This window comes from Sus scrofa, chromosome 14, assembly GCF_000003025.6.
Source record: "Sus scrofa isolate TJ Tabasco breed Duroc chromosome 14, Sscrofa11.1, whole genome shotgun sequence".
In the NCBI taxonomy this organism is placed as follows: domain Eukaryota; kingdom Metazoa; phylum Chordata; class Mammalia; order Artiodactyla; family Suidae; genus Sus; species Sus scrofa.
The window spans coordinates 113,414,313-113,430,127 of record NC_010456.5 but is presented as its reverse complement, the minus strand read 5'-3'; the positions used below and the strand labels follow the sequence as shown (position 1 = coordinate 113,430,127).

The 15,815-nt window shown below is 59.2% G+C and overlaps 1 protein-coding gene across 1 annotated transcript; it reads left to right on the top strand.

Moving 5' to 3' along the window:
• PSD (pleckstrin and Sec7 domain containing) lies at window positions 35-15,431 on the top strand. The gene is given in 18 exon segments (XM_021072740.1): window positions 35-561; window positions 1,782-2,518; window positions 2,791-2,893; window positions 3,369-3,729; window positions 4,462-4,902; window positions 6,366-6,560; window positions 6,727-6,807; window positions 6,982-7,094; window positions 7,721-7,779; window positions 7,915-8,004; window positions 11,658-11,701; window positions 13,328-13,518; window positions 13,605-13,675; window positions 13,774-13,931; window positions 14,083-14,227; window positions 14,509-14,652; window positions 15,053-15,164; window positions 15,167-15,431. Coding segments are annotated over 17 exon segments (3,078 nt in total). The 5' UTR covers window positions 35-561; window positions 1,782-1,864; the 3' UTR covers window positions 15,283-15,431.

Below are 15,815 nucleotides of genomic sequence, written 5' to 3'. Positions count from 1 at the left end.
GGTCTTCTGGATTTAGGGGGCGGGTCCAGTCTACATCGTACGGTGTGCTGGCGCGGCCGCGTGCCCGTGGGGGCGGGAGCGCGTGTGGCATGTAACAGGTCATGTGGCAACCTCCTAGGGACACGCAATGGGGTCTTGAGCGGGACACGCGTGTGCAGCTGGGTCTGCGTGCTGTTCAGGGGGTGGTGGACAAGAGAGATGTGGACACCATTGGGGTTGGGCATGTGAGGATCTGGAGAAGAAACCGGAGGTTCCATACCACCTCCCCCTCGTCAGGGGCGGGTCTCAGGTTGGCGGGAGAGCCCAGCGGAGATCTAGCATCGTGAAGGAGGACAGTCTCCGGGGCTCAGGGCTCAGGGCCCCCGGGGAGAGGGCGGCGGGTGGGTGGGTGGGTGGGGGGATTAGCTCTGCCTGAGCCGCGCGTAGGGGGTAGGAGGAGGGACTGAGAGGCGGGCGGGCCTGGAGCAAGCAGGAGCAAGCAGGAGCCGTGCTGCCTTCACAGCTAGGCTGGGCCCAGCCTCTCCCCTGCCTCTCCTCGGCCCCAGCTCCAGGCGAGCAGCGGTGAGTACAACGCGGCTCGTCCAAGGCTGCACTGGGGGGCGCGCTGGGGCCTGATTGAGCTTCAGGAACCTGCCTGACAGAGTTGCTGCTCCTGACCTCTGCCCCTACCCTGCATTGACGCCAGAGGCCCCTTTACCCCTTTACCGTCCCTCCTGGTCTGGACAAAATCTGTCATTCCGACCCCGGGGACCGGGGGGAGTGAGGGGGAGAGAAAGGGAGAAGGGTCTGAGGCAGCCTTCCCCTCCATAGACTGGTGACTGTTGGGGTTAGGGGAGAGGGTCTATGTCCCTGCTTAAATATATGAGTGTGCATCTATATTTCTGTGTGATTGTGCCCAGTAGCTCTCTGTGAGTATCTGATATGCATGTGTCTCTGTGTGCCTTGGAGAAGGAGGGCTTGTGTGTATATTTGGGTATCTCTTTGTGTGTTCTTCTTTGATGACACTGTGTGTGTAAAACAAGCATGTGCCTTTCCATTACACACATATTTGTTATGACTGTGAGAGTATATGAGGGTGTGTCTTTGAGCAATGTGTGTGCTTGTGTCTGTGTGTGCTGGAGGGTGTTGCCTATGAATGTGTTTAACTGTGTACTGACATTATTTTGTCTTTACGTGTGTGTGCGTGTGGGCACCTGTATGGAGAACAAGAATGTCTCTTTCCCATTCAGCACATATATATCAGGCCTTTCTTCTCTCTTTCACCTGTGCCTCTCAGCCCCTCATGTCCCTATATACACTCCCTCTTCTTCCAGGAGGCCTGAATTCTCTCCCCCCTGAGTGAGGGGCTTCCCTAAGAGAGACTATGAGGGGTTCATGGCTGTAGGATGATCATGGCTGGCTGATACTCCCAGTCCCAAGGGTGGGGTAGCAGCCTTCCCCCCTCCCCCACCAGCAGTAATTCCAAAATGCCACAGAGCTTACTCGACTTCTGAAATAGCTTCCTCTCTCCTCCCAGGGTGATGCTCCAGGCCCCCAGGCAGAAAGAAAAGGAGCCAGGGGCCCATTGGGGGTATAATTCTTTTCTCCTCAGGCCTCCATGGAAGTAGCCCCAGCAGGAGGACTGATTATCCCCAGGGGTGGGATCAGTGATGCCACATTTCCAGGGTGGGCTAGGCTGCTGGTGCTTGGTGGCCCCAGCCAGCTTTCCCCTCTTTTTCTCTGCTCTCCTGCCCACCCAAGTCCCCAGTAGTTCACCCCCTGCTCCCTTTCCTCTCTTGCAGGCCTGTCTGAAGAGCATGTTGCCCCCTTACTCCCCGCCTGGCCTGGCCATCCCTGCCCCCCCAGCCTGACCCCCGGCCCCAGCATGGCCCAGGGTGCCATGCGCTTCTGCTCGGAAGGTGACTGTGCCATCTCCCCACCACGATGCCCACGCCGCTGGCTCCCCGAAGGCCCAGTGCCCCAGAGCCCCCCGGCCAGCATGTATGGCAGCACAGGTTCCTTGCTACGGCGGGTGGCAGGTCCAGGTCCCCGAGGCCGGGAGCTTGGACGTGTGACAGCACCTTGTACACCCCTGCGTGGCCCCCCTTCACCCCGTGTTGCTCTCTCACCCTGGGCACCCTCTTCCCCCACTGGGCAGCCCCCAGCAGGGGCCCGGAGCTCTGTGGTCATATTCCGCTTTGTGGAGAAGGCCAGCGTGAGGCCACTGAATGGGCTACCTGCTCCCGGAGGCTTGAGTCGGAGCTGGGACCTGGGTGGGGTCTCTCCTCCCAGGCCCACCGCAGCCCTTGGGCCTGGCTCCAACCGCAAGTTGCGGCTGGAAGCATCCACATCAGACCCACTCCCAGCTGGAGGAGGCTCAGCTCTGCCTGGCAGCCAGGGCCTTTTACACGGGCCACCAGCTCAACCTCAGGGTGGAGCAGATGGTCTTTACTCCTCTCTCCCCAATGGGCTGGGGGGCCCCTCTGAGCACCTGGCCACATTATTCCGAGGACCAGCGGACACTGGACTCCTGAACCAGGTATGTGATCTCCCTGGGCCTCCCTGGAGCCCCAGAGACCCAACAAAGGCCAAGGCTTGTTCCCTTGGTGGTCTTGGGCCTGTCAGCTCTTCACTCTGAATCCTTCATTTTGTCCTAAATCTGTCTCTTTCTTGCCCTCCGTGTTTGTCCCTGTCTCTGCACTTCCACCTCTGTCTCTATATGTTTCTGTGTTTCTGTCTCGTATCCTTATGTCTTTGTATGTCTGGCTTTATCTCTGGGTGCCTGTGTCTCTGTGCCCCTCCATGGCTTAGGGGGGCACTTGGTCCTCACCCCGGGAAGTCTCCTCTCATGCCCAGAGAATTGCTCGAGCCAAATGGGAATTCTTCTATGGTTCTCTGGACCCCCCCAGCTCAGGTAAGGCCTGGGGCTGAGGAAAGGGTAAGAGGACAGGCCCTTTTCCATAGCAGCCCTGGCATGATAGGGAGCCTTCCTTTAAACCTCCCCCAACCCTTTCCTGGGTGTCTGAGTTGGCTAATGCCTCTCCAGACCTCAATCTTTTCCATCTGTGTTATGGGGGGGGATGGCAACTAGGTTGGGTGCCTAGAGGAAGCTGGGTAGTGGAGAGAGGGGATGGGGGGAGGCTCATTCCTTGGAGTAGAAAAGAGACGGTTTCCCTCAGGCCCCTCAAGGCTGTTTGACAAAAACTTGATTTGCAACGAGTCCCACCGGCACCAGGAAAGAGCTGAATTTGTAGGAGGAATGGTGGCTGGGCAGTGAAAAAACTTTGGGCCCATATGAGGCAGTGGGGGAGAGTTCCTTAGGAGGACAGAATCAGGGCAGGGAGCTGACCTGAGTAACCTCCTGACCAGGGTGCCTGTGCACACTGCAGGTGCTAAGCCCCCAGAGCAGGCCCCCCCATCTCCACCCGGGGTGGGCTCAGGGCAGGGCTCTGGGGTGGCTGTGGGGCGAGCAGCCAAGTACTCCGAGACGGACCTGGACACGGTGCCCCTGAGGTGCTACCGCGAGACCGACATCGACGAGGTGCTGGCTGAGCGGGAAGAGGCTGACTCGGCCATTGACAGTCAGCCCAGCTCTGAGGGCCCGGCTGGCACCACCCGCCCACCTGCCCCACGTCCCAGCCCATGCCGTGGCCCCTGTCCCAGCTTGGGCAGTGGCAACGAGGAGGAGGAGGAGGCAGGCGGGGAAGAGGATGTGGACGACGAGGTGTTTGAGGCCTCAGAGGGGGCCCGGTGAGTCGGGGAGTGGGACAGGGGCTTGCTCCTTCTCTCTAGCCCAGAGCCAGAGCTGGGCTCAAAGGGACTGGAATAGAGACGAGGGTGGAGCTGGGAGTGTCAGGACCAAGCTTGTGGTGCTGACAGGGTGGAGCAGCAGGAGATTCTGGACAGAGGCCTGAGGCCCGGAAGAATACTGAGGGTGTGTGGGGCCATCAGCAAGAACCCAGGAGGGTAGGGACAGCCAGGATAGCGGATGAAAGGGGTTCTAACGGAGAACAGGGGACAGAGTGAGGCCAGAGGCCAGAATCAAGCCTGGGGGCATGGGAGCAACAGTACAGATCCTGGATCCTGGCAGGAGAGTGGGGAGTGTGGGGGCTTTCCTCTGTCTCACACCCCATTGCAGCTTGGAGCCTCATCTTCTTTTCCTAAGATGTTGCCAAAAATAGAAATGGGATCGCAGGAGGGGAGAGGATCAGGGAGAAGGAGGAGAGAGGGAGATTAGCAGGGAGTGAGAGAGAAGGGGATTGGGTGTTGGGGAGATGTAGGGCTGGGGGGCTCCAGGGGCACTGAATAGCTTAGTGAACCTGTGGTGGGAACCCACTACCTAGTGGCTTTTTTAGGGGGCTGGGGGGGGTCTGTGAAAGGGGGTGATAATCCCATTCATAGAGTCAGTATGAAAGTTGAGTGAAATGCTACCTGAGAGCTGTCCTCTAGACCCCTGATCAGAGATTCTCCCTGCCCTTGCAGGCCAGGCACCCAAATGCCTCACTCCGGGCCTCTCAAGTCACCCGTGCCATTTCTACTGGGGACCAGCCCCTCGGCCGATGGGCCCGACTCTTTCAGTTGTGTGTTTGAAGCCATCTTGGAGTCACACCGGGCCAAGGGCACTTCCTACACCAGCCTCGCCTCCCTGGAGGCCCTGGCCTCACCTGGCCCAACCCAGAGCCCCTTCTTCACCTTTGAGCTGCCTCCCCAACCCCCTGCCCCCAGGCCTGACCCACCTGCTCCTGCCCCACTTGCCCCTCTTGAGCCGGATTCTGGTACCAGCTCTGCTGCTGATGGGCTTTGGACACAGAGAGGGGAAGAAGAGGAGGCAGAGGCTGGAGCCAAGCAGGCCCCAGGGAGGGAGCCCCCTAGTCCCTGCCGCTCAGAAGACAGCTTTGGGCTGGGGGCAGCACCCCTGGGCAGGTAAGTGATTCATTTGGTTCCTCAGACCTCAGGCCCTGGGGCCCCAGGAAGAGCTGCTCCAAGGGACAGAGCCTGAGTGTGAAGATGTACTTTTATATTCCTGACCCCTCATAGGGGCGGTTAGGGGATACAGATGTTTTCTCATATGGAGGACTATTCCATTGGCTGTGAGTGGGAGCCCCTCATAGCCTGCCCCCTTGGTCTCAGGTCCAGTGACATGAGAAACCATGGTTCAGGACTGAAGGGTCCTCAGAAAACCCCCTCCTTTTTTTCCAGAAGGGCCCTTCATGCCCCAGACAGAGCCTCTAACCTGCTTAGAATTCTTCTGACCTTACCCCCACCAGCCTGGAGGTTTCTCCCAAAGATGCAGCCGCCAGCCTCCCCTATTGCCTCCCTCCCATGTCATCTCCCTCCTCCAATCTGGAGTCTCTCACCCTTCTGCAGGAAGTCCTTTCACCAGTCTAACCTTTCTGCTCTCCCCTCTGCCAGCTACCCTCTCAGTCACTGAAGCCATGGCAACAGGAGGGGGTGGCCAGGGAGAAAGGGTTGCCTAGCAACCAGGAGTTTCCGGCCTCTGTCTCTGGGGTGACAGGTGGCTTTGCGAGTAGAGCAGCTGGGGTGGGAAGGGAAGGGAGGAGGAGACAGGGAAGGAGGGGTGCATTCTGACCCCCAGTCCCCTCTACCCCAGAGCCTGCTTCCTTGTGGGTAGACGAGAAGGTCCAAGGGGGGGCTCCTCTCCCTAAAAGGAGGGAAGAGGAAAGACACAGGAATAGGAAAGTGTCCTTGCTGCCCTCACATCTTTGTCTGACCCTCCACTCTTCTCCCTAGCAGTTCATCTAGCCTATCTTTTTTGTTTTTATTTATTTATTTTTTAGGGCCACACCCACAGCATATGGAGGTTCCCAGGCAAGGGTTCAAATCAGAGCTACAGCCGCTGGCCTACACCATAGCCACAGCAATGCCAGATCCGAGCTGCGTCTGCAACTTACACCACAGCTCATGGCAATGCCTATCCTTAACTCACTGAGCAAGGCCAGGGATCAAACCCGCATCCTCATGGACACTAGTCAAGTTCGTGACCTGCTGAGCTACAACAGGAACTCCCGTCTATCCTATCTTTGCCCATATCCTCAGAAACAAAAACTATGTTCTGAGTAGGGCCAGTGTGGGCATGGGAATTCTATATCTAGTAGCAAACTTTGGGAGTTTTGGGGAAGCAGCCAAAACTCCCACAGCACCAAGATGGATGTAGGTTAGATTTGAGGCAGGACTTCCACATAGAGGTGGTAATGATGGAGTAGGCTGATGGAAGGAACCTGTACAATCTCCTCTGGAGAAAAGAAAAATGCCTTCCCTGTGTCCCAATCTCCCCTTCTCTGTCCACTGAGTCTGGAGACAGAGGAAGGATCTGGATGGCCCCCAAGGGCTTGCCCCACGTCTGAGCTGGTGTTCTACCCTGGCAGTGAACAACCCCTGAGCCAGCTGGTGTCTGATTCGGACTCAGAGCTGGACAGCACAGAGCGGCTGGCCCTGGGAAGCACAGACACCCTGTCCAATGGGCAGAAAGCAGACCTGGAGGCCGCACAGCGCCTAGCTAAGAGGCTGTACCGACTAGATGGCTTCAGGAAGGCGGATGTGGCCCGGCACCTGGGCAAGAAGTAAAGGCACTGGGCCGGGATCGAGAATGGGGGGAGAGGGGATGCATCCTGCAGGCAGCACCTCCATATCCCCTGTATCTAATGCCCCCAGGTCTCTAGGTAACCCCCACCTGGCCCCTTGACACTTCCCCTTGAGACTCCACCCGTCTCTCTGCCCTGCCCACAGCAATGACTTCAGCAAACTTGTGGCTGGCGAGTACCTCAAGTTCTTTGTCTTCACGGGCATGACTCTGGACCAAGCTCTCAGGTGGGTGTCGAGCCCTTTGAGGGCAACCCCCGATCTCCAGGCCTGGCGTGCAAGGCCTCTGAACTCCTGCACCTCCCCTAAACTGCCCGCAAGTCACCCTGAGACAAGAGCCAGGGCTGCCTGGTAAGGGGACCTTGGGTAGGGGTGACATGTTTCCTCATCTCCCCTTCCCAGGGTGTTTCTGAAGGAGCTGGCTTTAATGGGTGAGACCCAGGAACGGGAGCGTGTGCTGGCCCACTTCTCCCAGAGATACTTCCAGTGCAATCCTGGAGCCCTGTCCTCAGAGGGTGAGGAGGCCAGGGGCAAGGCTTTCCTGGCTGGTCCCTGAGGCAGATGGGCAGTGTATCTGTGCAAAGCAGCATGAGTGTGTGTGTATGCAGGCATGCATGAATGCACAAAGTTGCAGACACGTGAGCATGCATGTATGCAGACACTGCTGGCATTGGCTGTAGGGATGTGGGACTCTGCATGTGCAGGTGGGTAGGTATAGTGCTAGGGTATAGTATGCGTGGTGAAGAGGCAGGTGGCAGGTGTGTTTGCATGCTATTGTTCACATACGTGTGCAAGACAGTGCTTGGCTTGAGCAGGGATTCTATTTGGTCTGCAAAACAGTGTTGGGCCCACTTGCTTGTGTTTAATGCATAGACACAGAGGTATGTGGGTGTTGCGGGCAAGCCGTGGGAGCCTCCAGCACCTTAGGGAGTAGGTGGGGTGATATGAGAAAAGGGAGAGGTCCCTTCTGAGGGCTTTGCTGGGAAGGAGTTTGCTGATGGGGTCTGGGATTTACAAAAGTGTGGTCGTGGGCCAAAAGGAGGTCCTGAAAGGGGCAGAGGATGAACTGGAAGGTTGGGAAAGATAGCTGTGGGAAGAGTCCCTGGGAGATGGCCAAAGCTGAACGTCAGCTCTCCCTTAGACGGTGCGCACACGCTGACCTGTGCCCTCATGCTACTCAACACGGATCTCCACGGCCATGTGAGTAGGGGACTGGCGGGAGGGAGCCGGGAAAACAGACCTGGTCCAGAGACGTCAAGGCCTGGGAGGCGAAAGAGCCCCCCACCCCCGCCCCGCCGCCCCCTCAAGCTCACAGGCCTCTGTGCCCCTCCTTAGAACATTGGGAAGCGCATGACCTGCGGAGACTTCATTGGGAACCTGGAGGGCCTCAACGAAGGCGGCGACTTCCCCAGAGAGCTGCTCAAGGTGGGGGGGGGGCAGGGCAGAGGTTGGGGGAGGGGAGGCGCAGGGGATCTGGCCACCGAGGGAGGTGAGGGGAGGGGGCCTACTGCACCCAGCTCCTGCTGTGAGAGTCTGGGCTCTCGTGACTCAGCCTGGGGACCGCCCCCTCCCCCAGCCCGCAGAAGGCAGGCTCCCCAGGGAACATGCGCACTTGCAGTCGGGCGTGCGCAGCGGGGGAGGGGAGACTGCTCTTGAAAACACCTGATCGTGGGGCCCTGGACCCTGTACTTGCCTTCAGTGCTGCTCCTCCAGTGTTCACTAAGGCTGGGAGGGAATCCCTGCCTGGGTAGGGGTAGGAGTGAAGGGGACCCAGGAACACTGCTTCTCTGCCCTCCTTCCAGCCTGTGCCCCAGGGTACACAGCTACAAAGGCCTTCCTGGTACTGCTGTACTGGAGGGCCCCGGAGATAGAGGGCCATGAGAAGGACAAAGGCTTTTCCAGGGTCTTGAAGCCAGTTAGCACCAAACTGGGACTACATGCTGTGCTTCTGGCTCCTTAGGAGGTGGACCTCCTAAGGTGCCCAGGCACCTGAACCTGAGGGGTTAGCTCCCCTGGAGTTGGTAGGAAGGCAGGAGGGGGTGTCCTGGTCAGGTGGTGTTTCATCCTGGGAGGCCTTCACTCACTTGAAACCACCATCATTGTCACAAGGGTCTCCGCTTAAAACTGACTGCACAGGAGTGTCCTGGGATGTGTCTGTGAGCTTGAGGTGTGTTGAGCTTCTGAGTCTTGGAATGTGTGACAACTGGCTGTCCATTGTGAGTTGGGGGGTAGTGGTCAATGAGTTGGGCTGGATGCGGAGTTAAGTTGTATATGTATGATTTACGGTGTCGGTGAATCAAAGGGGTTTGTCTGGCTTGGGATGTGCTTGCGTTTTAGGATTTATGATTTAGAGCGTGTATCTGAGTTGGGCTGTAGGATGGGTAGTTGTGTGTGTTGGAGAGTATATCTAAGAATTGGCTATCCGATCTATGACGTGTCCATGAGTGGGGGTGGTGTAGGTGAGTTAAAGACTGAACATCTGAATTTGTAGTGTCCGTGAGTTGGGGTGAATGTGAATTGGTGCATCAGGTTAGTTGGGGTGTATGTAAAGTGGCGTGCTGGAACGTGATTTGGGGTGTATACCTGGACATTTGAGGTATCAGCGGGTCGGTGAGTTGGATGATTCCACGGCTGTCTCCACGCCGCGCCGCCGTCTCGTGGCCCTTCCTGGCTTGGTATCAAAGAGATGCCAAGAGGCGTTCCGCCCTTTCCCCTCATCTTTCCCTCCCCCCACCCCGAAGAGCCGGGAGGCAGCTCAGACCTTAGAGAGGCAGCTCACCTTCCCAGCCTTAGGCCTAGAGGCTGCCGGCGCAACCTCCCAGCCACCCCAGGGCGGGCCACCCCTCGAAAGTGCCCCTACCGGCCCCCCGCCCCGAGGCGCCTCCTCCGTGGCGGGCGCGCGCAGGCCCTTCTCTCGGTCGGACGCCTCCATTTTGCGCCGTCCCCGCCCCCAGCCCGCGCCCTCCCCTCCCCTCCCCGTCGGCGCCCCCCTCCCGCTGTCGCTGAGCTGCAGAGCAGACCGCGCCGCCGCCGCGCGCTCCGTGCGTCGGTGGGAGCCGAGCCGGGCCGGGCTCGGGCCGGGCGGGGCCGCTCGCGCCGGCTGTCGGGGGAGCCATCCGCCGGCCGTCCGGGCCGTCCGGGGCCGAGGGCGGGCGGGGGCATGGCCGGGGGCCGCGGCTCGCCGGCCGGGCCAGCATGATCGGTGTCAACAGCATCCACAGCAGCGCCGGGCGGCTGCGCTCGCGCTCGCTGTGCTCCGTGCGCTACGGACGCACCCACCGCGGCGCGGAGACCCTGTGCTACGGCTGGCCGCAGCGCTCGCGCAGTCTCAAGCCCGTGCTCTACACCGACCTGGTGGTCAGCCGCCTGCAGAGCCGCAAGAAGAAAAAGGCGGTGAGGGCGGTGGGGCCGCGGCCCACGCCAGGCTGGGGGGCGACCGAGGGGGTTGTCGAGGGCGGCGCGGCTGAGGGGGCGGCTTGAGGGAGGCACCGAAGGCGGCACGAGCCGAGGGGGTCCTCGGTGGTGCGGAGGGGGGGAGCCCGGCAGGGACAGAGCCCATGGGTAGCTAGGGGTGGGCATGGACTGGAAGCGGAAGGGCATGAACGCTCAGATCAAGTTGGGGATCTCAGACCAAAGGGTCTTCGGGCATTCTAGATGAGAGCATGAGATGGGGCTCACCCACGGGGTGTAGGACCTTTCAAAGGAAGACGTGACTGTGGGCCACGGAGATCTGGGAGGGGGCAGGGGATGAATTGGAAGTCTGGAGACGAGGAATGCAGGCTGGATCTCTGGGGCCACTTCAGCGTCCTGGCCGGAGTTGGAGAGTGAGGCTTTAGGGTCTGAGCTATGCTGAGTTTGGGTTGGGTTTCTGCTGGGAAGGCTGTGCGTGCATCAGCCTGGGTTGTGCTGTGGGGTGAGGTTGTGGGGTGTACTCCCTCCAGGGCAGGGTGTGCACACGTGAGATGCTTGGTTAGCCTTGTGGTTGGGCATGGCACTGGACAGTGAGAGAGTCAGAGACTGTGGTGTGTGGGGAGTGGGGGGCTGTGTCCTATCTTGGAGAAGGCACCTACGTCACCACTGCACCCAGCTTGTACGCAGGCAGCATCACACGCCACACGCTTAGCCCAGCACGCACATGCTGGGGACACACCCACTCACAGGCAGGCTGGTGGAAGCGCCCCCACAGTGGGAGGTCCCTGTGTGGACCCATGTGGCAGGCCACTCCTAATAAGGGGTCCCCTATGCCAATCCTGGAACCCTTCCTCTCCTCTGATCACCCCAAGGCCCCCACAGGTCCCCCAGGCCAACTGTACAGAGGGAAGTGACTGGTTCTAGAGCTCAGAGGGAGTTTGGGGCATGCAGGATTTGGAAGCTAAAACCACTGCCCTTTAGGTTAGTGTCCACTCCCCAGTAACATGAAGTATGCACGTGGGCAGGGGCTGGACCGCCCTGGCATTTGGCTTGTTGGGGTTTGTCTGTGTTGGAGGAAGCTCTCAGCTTGCCCTGCGGTTGGGAGCCATGGGAATGTGTTCTCTATTAGCCAAGGAAGGAAGTGACAGGGCGAGTCCCTGTTCCTGGGCCTCAGTTTCTCCATATGCTCTGTGTGGGTTTACCCTGTGGAAACAGGCCAAGATGCATGGTTGGGGAAAGGAGAGCTGCTAAGGCTGCTCTTTTCCATTCCTCGAGGAGTGTGCTTCTCCCACCTAGGATCTGAACAGGCTGACCCTTAACAAAACAGCAACAGTAAAGATAATAATAGCAGTTGCTATTTATTGTGCATCAACCATATGCCAGGATGTCCTGTGCTAATTGCCTGCCCTCCGTTAAACATGCGGTACTACATTTGTTCTTCCCGCGGATATTTGTCCAAAGTCATGCAGCTGAAGTGGCATACCTGGGCCTGGGCCCTAGTACTCTGTTCCAGAGCCTGTGTTCTTGGTCATTCCATCCTGCTGCCCATCCCTACACCCCAGTTCTGTCTCCTTCCTCAAACCAGAGGGAAGGTTCTGAGCTCTGGCACTGTGGCACCTCCTCCAGGATTGACCCCCACCCCCCCTGATTTGTTTTTCCCTTCCCAGGCCTTGTACAGCTCCATCAAGAATGAAAAGTTGCAGTGGGCCATGTGAGTCCTGGAACTGTGTGGGTGGGGGGTGGGGCTTGGGCGTGGGGAAGGGGCCACCTGGAGAGGTTGCGAGCCCTCAGGTAGGTCCTGCGAGTCCTAGGGCTGTGGGGCTGGGGAGGCGGGTGAGGTCATGAGAAGCAGTCAGCCTGTCTCACTTCCTTTTTTGGAGATGCCCGCCTGGACTTGGGGTTCTGTGTCCTGTCTCTAGCTGGGTTGTTATGACAGGCTGGGTTGGGGTGGATGGCCAGTGTCTGCTGGCCCGGGAGGAGGGGTGCTGAAACAAAAGGGGAGGCCCCTTGACAACCTAAGTGGGAAAGTAGAAGTCTCTGGAGGTAGAAGTCTCTGAGCAGTAGGGGGAGAGCCTCCTCTTGGGTCCTAGGGAGGCCATAGTATCACAGAATGAGGGACCCCTTTGTCTACTCTTGGCAGCACCAGTGGAAACAGACAGACTCAGTTTAGTCTTGGAAAACCCTAGTCTGAGGGAGGAGGTCTTTCGTTTTTTCTTTTTCTTTTTCTTCTTTTTTTTTTTTTTTTTCTGGCTGTGGCATGCAGTGGTTTGATGTGAGAGCTCAGTTCTTAGTTCCCTGACCAGGGATTGAACCTCCGCCATACTGGTGAAAACACCAAATCCTAACCACTATGCCACCAGGGAACTCCTGAGGAGGTCTAGTTTTAGCCTTGGGTCCCCCAGTCTGAGGGTCATCCAGTCACTAGATCACTCATATTTGTTGGTATTTGCTGAGAGGCCAGTCCCTGCTCAGTTTAGCTGGGAGCTCCCAGTCTGCAGGAGAGAAGACCTCAGAGGGGGCAGAGCTCAGGACTGGGGTGCAGGAGAGGATCAGGGAAAGGTTCTCGGAGGACTGAATATGGGGCAAGCCTTGGAGAAGGGGAAGAATTTGTTTAGGGAGAGAAAGAGGGAAGCTGGCATTTGGGAGGCAAATGTGTGGTGGCTGAAATGAGTGTGGGGTGGGGAGACCAAGAGAAGGCAGGCCTAACTGGAACGGACAGTGGAAGGAGAGAGACAGTGTGGCAGCGATGCAGTATAGGCTCCATGTGGGAGGTGGTTGGGAGCCACTGCAGGGTATTGAGTGAGTGACAAGGTAGATTCTTTAGATATCGGACAGAGCCTGTAGACTGGGGTGTATGAGGGGACAGCCAGGAAGCTCCTTCTGCCATCATTTAGCCAACAAGCTACGAGTACAGCCTGGTCCTGGGCGTGGTTGAGAAGCTGAGGCAGACATGTGTCTGCCCTAGTGGCAAGGGAGGGAAGAGGTGTGTGTGTGTGTGTGTGCAGAAATGGAGAGGATGGGGCTGGTTACACGTGAGGAAGGTACGGCTTGGCCCTCCCCTTGGGAACTCTAATCTGGGGACAGAGACATGCTGCCTCAAGGAGCCCTGATCTGAGCAGGGAGGCATAGCTATACCCTGGGGTGGCCTGGTCTGAAGCCAGAGACAGTCTCAAGCCTCAGGCTGAGGGGAGCCACACCCTATGAGAGGAGCAGGCCCCCCACCCCCATTTCCACAAACACTGGAACAGCATTCCTGGGTGGCAGAGGCGGGACTAAAGGGTGAGGGGGGGGGTTGTGGCTCTGTGGCCAGCCCCCTCTGAGGTGATCACACCTGCAGAGACGAGGAGGAGCTGAGGCGCTCTCTGTCTGAGTTGGCCGACCCCAACCCCAAGGTCATCAAGAGAGTCAGCGGGGGCAGCGGCAGCGGCTCCAGCCCCTTCCTGGACCTGACTCCCGAGCCCGGGGCTGCAGTCTACAAGCACGGGGCCCTGGTGCGAAAGGTGCACGCAGATCCCGACTGCAGGAAGAGTACGTGGCTGATTGGGGGGGCCTGGGGGGATGGATAGGAGTGGGCCTGTCTCAGGCCCCTCCTGACTTGTCCTCTTTCTCCCCAGCACCTCGGGGCAAGCGGGGCTGGAAGAGCTTCCACGGGATCCTCAAGGGCATGATCCTCTACCTGCAGAAGGTGTGGGGCCAGCCCAAGGGGTTGGGGCTGAGCTGGCTCAAGGGAGTGTGGTGGCTTGGGCTGGGACGACAGCCAGGATAAGACAGGTACCCCTGCAGGAGGAGTACCAGCCTGGGAAAGCCCTGTCGGAGGCAGAGCTTAAGAATGCCATCAGCATCCACCACGCACTGGCCACTCGTGCCAGCGACTACAGCAAGCGGCCCCACGTCTTCTACCTGCGCACAGCCGACTGGCGGGTCTTCCTCTTCCAGGCCCCGTGAGTGCCTTCTTCCTGCCCATCCCAGACCCCTTCACTCCACTCCCAACTTGTCCCCCCCCCCCATTGCTTCATTCCTTCTCAGGCCACCCCCTGAACCAGTACTGCATACCTGGGCCCAGGTCTCAGGTGGCTGTGCTGACTTCCCTAGGAGCCTGGAGCAGATGCAGTCCTGGATCACACGCATCAATGTGGTGGCCGCCATGTTCTCCGCACCCCCATTCCCAGCTGCCGTCAGTTCCCAGAAGAAATTCAGCCGCCCTCTGCTGCCCAGCGCGGCCACCCGCCTCTCCCAGGTACCCCCAGCTCTGTCCACCTGGTGCCAGTGGGATGGAGTGGGGCAGGCCCAGGTCGACTGCACTCAAGGCTGCTGCATATGATGATGTAGATGTGTCCATGCACCAGGGCACTGGCCACAGGGGGTGAGCAGAGGCTAAAATCCAATCTCCACTTGCCAAGCGGTTAACCCAGACATGGCACTTTGTTTATCCAAAGGAAGGGGCACCTTTTTCAAAAAACTTGCACAAAGGCACCATACATGCCAGGGTGATCCTGACCATGCTCCCCTGGCCTCTAGGAGGAGCAGGTGCGGACCCACGAGGCCAAGCTAAAGGCCATGGCAAGTGAGTTGCGGGAGCACCGGGCTGCTCAGCTGGGCAAGAAGGCCCGTGGCAAGGAGGCCGAGGAGCAGCGGCAGAAGGAGGCCTATCTGGAGTTTGAGGTGAGCCTCCCAGCCCGGGCACCTCTGTGTCCCCGTACACAGGCTCAGACTAGTGGGTAAGGGTACAGACTCTACGAGTGGGACTAGCTGGCTAATGTTGGGCTGAATCTCTCTGAGCTGCCGTTTCCTCTTCTGTGGGGTAGGGATGGCAGTCCGTCATTAGGGGGGTGAAGGGAGATGGTCTATCAAGCCCTCACTTCTGCCAACTCTGGTAAAGGCTCAAGAAACATGAGCCCAGAGAGGGTCCCCAACCTACCTAGGGCTCATGTTTACAATCAGACCTTGGGGGCTCTGGGGGCTTCAGAGGTCGGCAGGAACGTGGTGTCTCCCTCCCTGCTCCAGATGGGGGTGGGCTGGGCAGAGGGAGGAGAGCAGGCTCATCCCTGTGCCTCTGCCTCAGAAATCCCGCTACGGCACATACGCGGCGCTGCTTCGGGTCAAGCTGAAGGCGGGCAGCGAAGAGCTGGATGCGGTAGAGGCAGCCCTGGCCCAGGCCGGGAGCACAGAGGACGGCCTCCCCCTCCTCATTCCAGTCCCTCCCTGCAGCCCAACACCTCCAGCCAGCCCCGGGCTCAGTGTCCTGGCTCAGAGCCTCGGGCAGGGGCCGGCAGTGGGCGGTGGAAGCCCTGAGTTGGGGGTGGGAGTGCGTGTGGGGGGGGCAGTGTCCACCTGGCACCTGCATGACATGGCCCTGCTTGAGCCCGGGCCGGCCTCGGGCCACCTGTGAAGGCCCCTTGGCCCAGGGCCTGACCGCGCCGGACGCGGTGTCCGGGGCAGGGCAGGGCTAGGGCATGGGCCTCAGGAGCCTTTGGCTACGGGCCCCTCTGAGACCCCCTTTTTGTGATAATGTTTTGCACTTTTTCGTACAGGGGGATGGGGCGGGAGGGGCCAGGGCCCCTGGACTTTTGATGCTTTTTTTCTGTGGGGGAGACCTGACGTTTCTGCTTTCTGCTGAGACCACCCCCACCCCTGACACCAGCAATCCCCCTCCATCCTGGGGCCTGGCTCAGACAGAGGCCAGGAGTTGGGGCTGAGCTGGTTTCCCCTCCCTCTTTCCCGAGGGCTCACCCTCTCTCTTTCCAGAGGTGGAGGAAGAGTGTCCATGCCCAGGCCCCATGCACAGGCCCAGGGCAGCATGGCCCAGCTTTCCCTCCTTCAGTGGG